The sequence below is a fragment of the Artibeus jamaicensis genome, unplaced genomic scaffold (genome assembly GCF_021234435.1).
Source record: "Artibeus jamaicensis isolate MK-2021 breed Jamaican fruit bat unplaced genomic scaffold, CSHL_Jam_final contig_456, whole genome shotgun sequence".
Taxonomy (NCBI): Eukaryota; Metazoa; Chordata; class Mammalia; order Chiroptera; family Phyllostomidae; genus Artibeus; species Artibeus jamaicensis.
Window position 1 is genome coordinate 355,353 of NW_026521839.1, and position 11,895 is coordinate 367,247.

The window sequence follows — 11,895 nt, forward strand, 5'->3', positions numbered from 1 at the left end:
TTTCCCTTCAACTTACTAAATTCTACCCAAAAGTAAAGCACTATAAGAGAAACTGAACTAGCATGCTAATCCATTCAAATATAACATTTATGATGTATAAGCGAAATTTCTCTGTAACGAAAATGGTTACTGAACAGGCTAGAAACAAATACATCAGCATACAGTAGTTATTTCTGGGTGATAGCATTACAGGTGAATTTTGCTTCATTCTTTATAATTCAAAGGGAATCTTCATATTCTAAGCACTAGATTACTTTCGAGAGAAACTGATTTTTGTATCTTTTAAAAGCAGGCACACCAATGCCTTTACACTTCACTTACAACAGGAACCAACCAAAGAAGAAACATAATTCTACAAGTAACATAGGAAAAAAAATCAGATATAGCTAATCCTTCCTTTTCCTACAAGAAACAATGTATTAGCTAGAAAAATATTCATAATTTTCTATTTTTCAAGTAACAATACTATACAGTTCAGCAATGACATAAGCATCAGTTAAATTTAGAAGATAGATTTAAAAAGTTAACCATTTTACTTTTAGTGGAAAAAAATTTAAATGGTATATATTACCTTAAAAAATTTTTTCCCTGGAGTCATTACTAACTCAATACTATCTTTGATAATTCTTCAGTCATTCTTTTTTTTTTTTTACAATTTTATATTTATTTGAAAATATGTAATTATTTGCAAAGATGTTAGTCAGTTTAGATCATGAATGATTGTGGGACCTCTCAACTTTCATTTGTGTTATGGTATAAATTCGAAGTCGAATTATGTGAATTTATTTGGATACTTTAATAATATTTAGTTATTTTCCAAGAGTTACTATTAACAATAGTTTATCTAATAGAATAAAAGTATGTTTGGTAATTTTTCTTTTTTTTCAATATTAAATTTTATTTAGTTACTTTTCAAGTACATTTTTTTTTTAATCTATTTCTCCCATCCCACCCCCCCGCCCGGTCTCCCCCCTCCCTCCCATTCCCCCCCCCCAGTCCTCATCTCTGTGTCTTTCATACTTGTTCCTCAAAATCCCTCCCCCCTTTTCCCCTTAAGTTCCCTTCCCTCTCCCCTCTGGTCGCTGCCCACTTGTTCTCTATTTCAGTGTCTTTGTTTTTATTCTGTTTGCTTGTTTGTTTTATTCTTTAGCTTCCTGTCAAAGGTGAGATCATACGGTATTTGTCCTTCAGTCATTCTTTAATGATTGCTGACACAACCTAAGACCCTGAGCCACACAATTCAACTGTCACTGCTATACTTCACTTACTAAATAAAGCGGACAGGTGGTCTAACATTGTAACAACAGATTTGAACAGGTATTAAAAGATGTCCTCTATAATACACTACTAACACTAAAATTTAATTATCCAAAGCACCTTAATCTGAATAATGGAACTGACACTATGCTAATAATGTGAAACTGTACTTCATTTTCTTAAAAATATTTTCTTCCTCATACTCCAGGTTCTTGGGATTCAGTTTAGTATCTTTCAAGCATTAGCACACAGACTCATGTTCTATAAAACATCCCCTCAGATATGTCTCATGCACATTAGCTGGAAATCTCTTGGATTTAATGTAAAGCCACACAATTATCTATCAAGACCAGAAAAACATCACAACATCTGTTATATTTCTATTAGAGGGTTATATTAGTCCACTGCATTTTTAAAATATTCTGCAAGCAGCTCTAACTCTTAAAGGAACAGATTAGAATAAATTCATATGTACAAGTTACACAGAATCATTAGGTCAAAAATCTATTTCTTATTCTAAGCTTGAAGAAAATATAAAACTTTTAAACAATCTGTTTAAGGGGATACAGGCTATAAAGGAAGTCAACAAATTTATTAAACAAAGTATGAAAACCTGTGTCTCTTCCATAAATATTACCCTATCTAAACAGAATTAACATTACTCAAGTAGTACTTTATTATCTTTTGCCATTTTTAGTAAGTTCATTCTCAATTATGCTAATGAAAGAAAGAAAACACTAGTATATTTATTTGGTTTCAGAATTGTAAAGGCTGGATAAACTGATAAAACTGATGTTCATACCTAACCCCCCCCCAATTACAATCTCAGACAGAGGCATATGAGAGATGACACCTTCATGGCTTCATTTCAGACACTAATTGACTCTATACTAGAAAGGGGTATATGCCTCAGGTTAAAATGCCAGAAATGTTTTTATTTAAAGAAATCTCATAATAATTCTATTTCTAAAATTAGAAAATAACCCCAACCTTTTTTAGGGAAGAAAAAAATCCAAACAATGTTCTTACGAAATGTGTTTGTTGTTCTAGGTTCTATTCTAGGTTTCATTTATGGCAAGAATTGCTCAGAATATATATATGTAAATATATAAATACAAGTATATATTTATACTTAATGATAAAATGTATCATTGAAAATAAATAGCAATAACTAAAAAAGTTATAAATTTCAAATTCATTTCCCATAGAGAAGACGAATTACTAAAGACAATTCTCAGGGATAAAGGCAAGTAAGAACTTCTCTAATTAATCCTACCTTCCTATATAGTATCTTTTTCTATCTATATTCCCATTTTAAATTTCTCTTCAAATTACAGTTACCACTACTTTTGGAGCAACATGTTAATGTATGGATTACATTTTTCTATAAAGAGAAACTAAGAACACAGTTTTTAAGGAAAAACTGTTATATAATAGTGTTACTACCAACAATGAAGAAAGAGCAACCTCTCCATCCTTTACCTGAAGGTGTGGAGGGCCCATCGGTGGAGGAATCCCTCCTGGAGGAGGCATTGGCGGCATGTTAGGATCAAAAGGAGGACGTCCAAAGGGGGGCCGAGGTGGTGGGGGAGGGCCTCGCATCATGCCAAACGGTGGAGGAGGTCGCATGAGAGGTGGTGGGCCTCGCATCACTGCATTTGGTGGGGGAGCTGGGCCTCGAAATCTCAAGGCCTGCTGTTGAGCCATCCTATGTGGAAAACAATGAAGTTTTTTCTTTCCCAAAATTACAAAAATACAGGTACTGATCTCTTATCACATCAAATTTAATAGGCCCTTATGAACAAGTGTAGTTGGAAAGTCATTCTTTTACAACCAACATGGTAAAAAGTGCCTCAGTAAGAATGCTCAATGGACACTAGATCTGGAAGGAAATCTAGATGAAGATGATATCTGGATGGTCTTAAAATTTGTCTCCCCTCATGCTGCTTATGATTTGAAAGGGAAGATGGAAAAAACCCTTATGTAAAAGGGAAATCACGCAGCACCTTGACCAGGAGATTTAAATTAACACCACCTAAAAAAGACCGATAGACATCATTTGAATGGGAGGGACACAACACCACCTATTTCAGGCAAGAATGTGTAACCTCAAATTAATAACGAGAAAATATTAAACAAACACAAAATACGAAATGTTCTATTTAAAAGGGCGGAGCAGAAGCTATGTGGTCCCGAAATTCAGATGTTATACATAAAAGACAAAGGCAAGCTGTGGAAATGTTCTACATTAAAGGAGCTAAAGAGACATGGCAATACAACCTTAATTCTAGACCAAATCCTGTACTAGAGGGAAGAAATGCTATGAAAAAATACTGGATTGATGGACAACACTGGAATATGAACAACAGGTTAAAGTATTGCACCACTGTAAACTTATCAAGTTGGTAACTGTGCAGTAATTAAGCAAAAGAGTATCTCTATTCTTAGAAAATACACACTTAATAGCCCTGGCTGGTGTAGCTCAGTGGATTGAGCACGGGCCTTCAAACCAAAGGATCGAGGTTCGATTCCCAGTCAGGGCACATGCCTGGGTTGCAGGGCAGTTCCCAGCAGGGGACACTTGAGAGGCAACCATACATTGATATTCCACTCCCTCTCTCCTTCCCTTACCCTCTAAAGATAAATAAATAAAATCTTTTGAAAAATCCCCCCCCCAAAAAAGAAAAAGAAAATACACACTTAAGTATTTAAAAGTAAAGGGCCTTGGTATATGCATCTTATCTTCAAATGGTTCAGCGTACCAGAGAGCATGCATGTGTGCAAATAATAAAGCAGAAGAGGTAAAATATTAATACCAAATGCACTATCTTTATTTTTTGCAACTTTCTGTAAGTTTGACATTACTTCCAAATACAAAGTTTTTACAGGGATGGAGGTAGCAGCTTAAGAAATCACTATATTTCTCTATCTAAAGAGAAAGGTTTTTTCTCACAGCACCCTACCCCATCCTCTAATCTCTAGCTAAATACCCTAGTTTATTTTCTCCACGGTATTTAAGCAGATATGTAATATCTCATTTATTATCTATCTCCTCTCACAAGTGCTTTCTAAAAAAATTAAAATTATTCAGTCTTAACAGTAATTACTATGTGTTAGGCAGTGCTCTGAGCTCTCTTTAAGTCATTTAATCATCATAACAACCCTATGAGATAGACACTATTATCAACCTTGTTTTACAGATGACACTAAAGGCACTCAGAAATCAAATAACTTGCCCAAGGTCACTGAGCTGGTTCAGTGGAAAAGCCAGTATTCAAACACAGGCAAATAGCTCTTACAGCTCTTAAATCACTACATCATGCTGTCTACATAGGCAAGCCCCTTTGGAGCAAGAATTCTGTTCATCCTGTTGACCCTTACATCCCCAGCATGTAGTTAGGTCTGTGCATAGAAGGCCGCAGTAAGTATTTGTTGAATGAACAAATGAATACCTACCTAGGTGACAGCTATGCTGCCCACAAGTAGGGTAGATAGAATCTTATAAAACTTATTTCTACTATAATTTGCCACAATTTACTGAGCACCTATCAGTCTTCCTGGCAGCTACTATAAATCGCTTCATTATATGAAGCTTACATGTCTCAAAAAGTGATTAACAATTATGTTCCTCATGTACATTTGAAGATAATCATACTTATAGTCTCTTCTCACCAGGCCTTTCCAACTTTCCTACATTTTCAACCCTCTGCTTCAGATTATTTTTTTAACTTGTTCTAAATTTTCTACATCACAGTTCAATTCTCACACACAAAAAATCCTAATAAAACCCAAGTTTCCTTTAGAATAGGGTTATAAACACATCTAGAACTGTATATACCAACTCTATTTTACCAATTTGCAAATAACCTCCCAAAATTAGAAAGTATGAGTTAAAAACAATGACTGCAAAGAGGAATATGGGCTATGTCAGAATACTCTGTCTTTTCCAAATTGTATGTACTCCCAAGATACATGGCTACTGTTAATGAAGAAACACCTGAACCTTTAATGCAGAAACAAAGTTAACTACCAAGAAAAGATACTGTTTCAGCCTTGAGTTAACAATGTGCTTAATCTTAACATTTCTTTTGAGCCTGCCTCTCCCCTTTCAAAAAATCTAAGTATTTTTTTCTTTCGAATCTCAACACTTCCTAGCTAATAGTTTGAAGTTAAGCATATACACTCTAAATCATGAAAAAGTCAAATCAGGGCTCTGCCTTTTGCTGTCAGACTAGTTACATAATTTGAGCCTGAGTATGCGCAGATGTAAATGAGCTGAGGAATAGAAATAAAACCTACCCCATATCCCCGTTCAATGACATAACCCCTGTGAAACATTTCGAATAGTACCTGGCACACAGGAAACCACTTTAACAGTCACTACTTTCAGAACCCTAGCACTGTGTCTGCCTATGAAAGGCACTTCGTTGTCAATTTGACTAGATGGCTTTCAAAAGTCGGCCACTAAAATAGCGACAAAATGTAAGTAATTTGCTGTCAGCAACTTAAATTGCCCTCTTTCAATGCCACATATGCACTACCTCATCACAACCAACATACCATAACTGCAGCAAGGATCAAATGAACTAATAAAGCTGCCCTGGCTGGTGTGGCTCAGTGGATTGAGTGCAGGCCTGTGAACCAAAGGGTTTCTGGTTCATTCTCAGTCAGGGCACATGGCTGGGTTGGAGGCCAGCTCCCAGGTAGGGGGCACACAAGAGACAGCCACACAATGTTTCTCTCCCTCTCTTTCTTCCACCCTTCCCCTGTCTAAAAACAAATAAAATCTTTTAAAAAAATGAACTAATAAAGCACTTGGAACAGCATCTAGCACATCAGTGCTCTCTAAGTAGAGCTTTTACTACTGCTGTTATAACACTAGTATGGTAGTGGTGTTCATGTTAATTGTATTAATATTAGTAATACTGTTAGCTATTATTATTATGACTATAATTATTATTAGGCTCTACATAACCTGCCTCTTGTTGACCTCTCCATAGACTCCATTCTTCTTTTTTTAAATCAAATACTTCAAATTCATTACCTTCAAACCTCTGAGCTTGTTTGCTGTGCCTGAACGCTTTCCCCCAGATCTTCATATAACTGATCCCTTTTTATCATCAGTCTCAGTTCAAATGTCATCTCAACTCCTTTCCCACCTCTACCTTCTTCCAGACCCTCTCTGGCTCATTACCCAATTTGAGTTTTCAATTATGATAAATGTTACAAGGACATCTCTCACTTACTTACTTTTGTATTATACCCACTAGTATGTAGTTTTCCCTTAACACACTGATGCATCCCAGTGCCCAGGATGATGGGTGTTCAAATGTCACTGTTTTAATAATGACAGCAAACACTGGCACTTCATATAAACCAAGCACAGTTACATGGACACTATTTGTACTAACTCTTTTAATCCTCACAGCAACATAATGAGGCAGGTTTGTAATCAATTTTACAGAGGAAACTAGAGTGCAGAAAAATAGCTTGTTTAAGCTATCTAGTCAGTGGTAACACCAGAGTATACTTACTCTTGTTTTACAGCTGAGGAAATTCAGACTGCAAGTACCTCGTCATAAGGTAGTAATAGGTAAACTGAGTAAAGGATCTATACAAACAGGATTCTAAAAGGTATCTTAATGACCCTCAACTATAAAGGGATGAATGACATTTGGATCTCCAAATAAATTGTCTATTGCAGGTTATTCGCATTCCTGCCACTTTCAACCTTTTCAGAAAACAGACACTGCTTGCAAAAATAAAAACACAAATTCTTTTTTTACAAGATCAAAATGTATTTCCCTAGAGGTAGTCTATTCAGATATGCAATCCCCCCCAAAGGTGAAGACAAGCCTGCAATACTTTAATAGGAGGGACAAAATGGAAAAAAGCTATTTGATCCATGGAAGGCAAATCCAGACTGTGCCAATTACTCAGTGATCTTGTATAAGTAGTCACTTCATACTTGCAGGTTGATTTCCTCATGTTAATGTGGTTAATTTAGTTCAAAATTTAGATCCGTCTTAATTAGCATAGATGTTCCTTGAGGACAAAGGATTTTGGTCTGGTTCAAGGCTCTACTGCCAGCACCTAGGTCAATGACTGTCATATAGCACACAATAAATGTGGGTCTAATAAGTGAACCATCTTTAAATTGCCCATATTCATTTACTACCATATATCTGCCGAAAATCTTACTTGTCAGACAACCACAGACACACCACGAAATATCTTCAGGATACACATACAAAAACTAAGGCCCAATTTCTGCCATCAAAGAGACCATATATACAGCCAATGTATCTTAAACCATGAAAAGTGCCAAAATAAAGGTCTTTACAATATGGTCTGAAAGCAACTTCCAACCGGAGGGGCTAGGTATAAATTTTTTTTGCAATGTAACACCTAATTTAAAGTCCTATTCGAATCAGTTCTGCATCAACATCTGAACTGTTAATAAAATTTAAACTCATTGTAGAGCTGAAGAAACTTTCTTAAATGCAAAGTAATGTTGCCAAATAAATCCATATGAGATTAAGTAATCATCTCTTGAGATCAGAATCGAGAATAAACCTACCACTAATATTGAAAAACCCTGACAATGCATTTGATCACTCATTATTAAAGTGAATATATGTATATTTGGTTTAAAGTATTTGAGACGATCTCTGAAACAAAACAAGATTTTATTCCTGCCAAAGTAAGGATTTTTGTGTGTAACAATTCAAAACCTAAGACGTATTTTTGCCCTAAAACTTTAAAAAGCAATACCCATTTCCTAACACAATTTTATCTTGAACTCTAGAGACAGTAATAGACTGCTCATAACCTACACTGCTCTTTCATTTTCTAATGCTGACAATGGCATAATTCACAATGGGAGCTAAACAACTGAAATGACATTTTTCCCACCCAGGGGGCCAAAATGTATCAAATACAAACAAATAAAGTTTAGTACCTGTTTTTCCTCAAAAACCACTTGACTAAAGATTTTTCCATCACTTTTACTTTACCAAACCTTAATTACAAATTCCATAGGCAATGAGACAACAGAAGAAAGACACTGTGCTCTTTAAGGCAAAGGCGTGATAGCGACTGCGGGCGTCTGTCTGGGTTCAAGTCACTTCCTAGTGCTCCAATTCCACCTTTGCGACCTTGGTCTACCTCCTCGACCTCTACTTGGTTCAGTTTCCTCACCTGTAACATGGGCCAGTAACTTAACTAAAAAATGGCTCTGGTCTGTAACCTGCAAAATGGCAAAAGTAACTACTCCAAAGGGAGGTTGTGAGACAACTGTAAGAGCTTACTGGCACACAGAAGTACTTAAGGAATGGCCTCTGCTATTGTTATTATTCATAAGTATAGGATAAGAGATTAAAAGATAAGAAAAATAAAGTCCACGAAGAGAAATAAAGAAAGGCAATATGGGGAAGAAGGAACCGAGCAAACGTGGAGACCCTAAAGGGCCGCGCGGGCGTGGAGCTGCCCCAGGAGTAGTGAAAGGTTCCGGGGAGTTAACTGCGGAGTGGAGGGGTGTCCTAGAGGAAAATGGGCCCGTAGCGACGACACGCAGCCAAGTCGGCCCGGGCGGAGGCGGCAAGCGGCCGAGGCGAAGCCCCAAGGCGGGAACGCCCGGCCTAAGGGCTGCAGCCTGGAGGGGCGCTGGGCCCTCTAAAGACCGCTGGGAGCACCCCGAAAACGCGCAGGAGGCCGCGGCCCGACCCGAGCCCGGCTCTCTCATTCAAGCCACCTTCCCCTTCCCCCTTCTCCAAACCCATGAGGTCTTGGACCCGAGCTGCCGCGGCTCCTCTACCCACCCTCCACCCCGCATTTCCGCCACAGGCCTACCCCCGGGACTCCAGCATGCCGAGAAGTAATGAAGAGCAGCGCCCTTTACCTGAGCTCCCCTGGGTTGAATCGCTCGCCGTCCCCACCGTCCCCGCCACGCTCCGCCATTACAGAAAACCGCGTTTATCCACCCGCCGACCGAGCCTCTTCTATTGGCCAGACAGATCATCAATCTCGTGCGAGAGGCGGAGACAGCAGAGATCTGTGACAGGAATGGTGAAGCTTTCCATCATTCCGCGAGCTGACGGAGGCATCTGCCTTACTATTGGTGAAAGGGCCCGCCGACTTTGAAAGCGGTATGGAGACAGCCAGTTGATTGGTCGCTTGGAGGCTTTATGGGGAATAATACTTCAGCAACAAGGGGCCGCTGGCGCCCTCGCGCGGTAAGCAAAACTAGGTCCTCCCACGTACAGCCTAGCCTGTGGTAGCCACGTGTCTGCCCGCCTCTAGGAAGGTCAATTGTGAAGCCATATTGGCCACAGGCTGGCGACATGAGCTTAGTCAGAGACTTCCATTGTATAAGCCAATCAAAAATCGACCTGAGTTGAGTTTCTGTGGAAAAGAGCTATTTTCCAGCTTTTGAGAATCAGGAGTCTTGAGCCATGACTGGATTATAGCCACGTTATTAAATAATATATTATCAACTAAAGAATATATTCTAAATTGTATTAAATAATTAGTGTCAGGCCGATGAATGTTCTAAGTTGCTGCATTAAGTTGGAGAAGGCAAGTCTCTTCACAATCTAATGTTTGAAGCATCTGTTCTTCAGTTTCAAAATACACCTGCCTGAAATTAGCACACCTTGAAACCCAGAAGGAATTCTGAATATCAATTTCTCTTTTTATTAAAGGGGGATGGGCAGGAGAGCCCTTAGGTCTGGGGTTTCCAAGGTATAGTGAAGGTGAACTCTACCATTAAGTTGCTCAAAATACTAAAATAATAAATTTTACTGAGACCTAATTGTATATACACTATGCTAAGTATTTTCCAATTATTATGTCTTTTGGGACTCATAAACACTAAGAGGTGGGTACTACGAATTGCCACTTTGTAGATGAGACTGAGGCACAGAGAAGTTAAGTAACTTGTCCAAGTTCATACAGCTTATGAATGACAGAGCCTGGCCTTAAACCCAAGCAGTGTGGCAGTGTAGCTGCATTTTGAAACATCACTATCCAAAAAAAATTGGAAACCCATATCCACACAAAAACTCATACACAAATGTTCATTGCATCATTATTCATAATAGCCAAAAATAGAATCAACCCCAGCTGTCAAAAAAACTGGATTGATAGCTTTTTGGTGACTGGATTAAAAATGTGGTGTATCAATACCACAGATTATTATTCAGCCATAAAAAGGAATGAAGTACTGATGTATGCTATAATATGAAACCTTGAAAACATTATGCTAACTGAAAGAAACCAGACACAGAGGCTGCACATTGCAAGATTCCATTTCTATGAAATGTCCAGAACAGGAAAATCCCTTGAGACAGAAAGTGGATCAGTGGTTTTCAGAAGATGGAGAGTGTGACTGCTAATGGGTATTGGTTGTTGTTTTTTGGATAATGATAATGTTCCAAAATTAGACAGTGGTGATGATTGTACAATTTGGTGAATGTACTGAAATCCATTGAACTGTGCACTTTAATGGATGAAGTCTATTGTATAAATTATAATTCACTAAACACCATGCTATACTGAATCCCAATTCAATACTCAAAATTAATTGTGGTAATATGTGATAAGGACTGAACATAATCCCCAGCATAATCAATTGGAAAAGGAAAGGATAGTTGAAGTTTCACTAACGTGTGATGTTCAGAGAAACTGGAGTCGGTCTAAGAATGGGAAGTGAGATCCTTTTTTCGACATCAGCATGCATCCCCATGGCCTGTCAAACTATTGTGAAGATAATACTGTTATAGATGGCTCATGACAATCTAATCCCCTGTGCTGGAAAAAACCTCAAAAGGGCTACTTTACAGGAACCAAGTTACTGATATATATAAAAGATGAAAACAAACCATCATTTTGAATGAATGGAAGAAACTCCTTGCAGATTTAATATGGGTTTTATTATTTGATAGTTTTATTGTATTGTCTATATCTATATATATTTTAAGATATTTACGTCTTGGTTGAATATCAGAAGATGAAGCTGAAAAAATAGCACAGGGACTTCCGCCAAGATGGAGGCATAGGTGGAGAAGCCGTGCTTTCTATCACAACCAAGTTTAGAGACAACTAAATATTAGCAATAGAAAACACAGTCAGAACACAGAAAATTGAACTTTTTGGAAGTCTGATAACAACAAATTCTTCAGCCTGACCAGTAAGAGGGGCGAAGCCAGCAGCTGGCGGAGCGGGATTGCATAGGAAAACTCGGTCAGACGGACTTGGGCGCACGGAACCCAGGTGCAGGGTTGGACCTAGTGAGCGACCCAGCGAGCGACCGCGGGGAAACAGCGAGGGAGCAGGGCTGTGGATTGACTGTGGTCGCGCTTTCGTGCGCAGGTAGACAAGCGAGGGAGTGGGCGGTGAGACTAGGGGACTGAGCAGGCCCCACGGCGAGCAGCAGCAGAGGGCGCTACCATTTCCTGCTCTGACCACACCCCCACATATAGTGTCACAACCCAGCTACCTGAGAGTCCAAGGCTCCGCTACTCATACTTAACAGGCAAGAACAGACCAAAAATGGCTCAAGAAGATCTCAAAGCCCCAGAGCCTATAAATCTAAGTGATGAAGAAATAGCAAAACTCTCAGACGCACAGTTTAAAACA

The 11,895-nt window shown here is 38.5% G+C and overlaps 1 protein-coding gene across 5 annotated transcripts in view; it reads right to left on the bottom strand.

Moving 5' to 3' along the window:
* TCERG1 (transcription elongation regulator 1) overlaps positions 1-9,264 on the bottom strand; it is a 62,240-nt gene extending 52,976 nt beyond the window's left edge. For all 5 annotated transcript variants that reach the window (XR_005084967.2, XM_037163337.2, XM_037163336.2 and 2 more), the window contains exons 1-2: positions 9,158-9,264; positions 2,740-2,965 (exon numbers count right to left, since the gene is read on the bottom strand). Coding sequence is in view for 4 of the 5 variants with exons in the window: in XM_037163337.2 (XP_037019232.2) it covers positions 2,740-2,965; positions 9,158-9,216 (285 nt within the window). In the remaining variant the exon portion in view is untranslated. The remainder of the gene's footprint in view (positions 1-2,739; positions 2,966-9,157) is intronic.
* Positions 9,265-11,895: the final 2,631 nt, after the last annotated feature.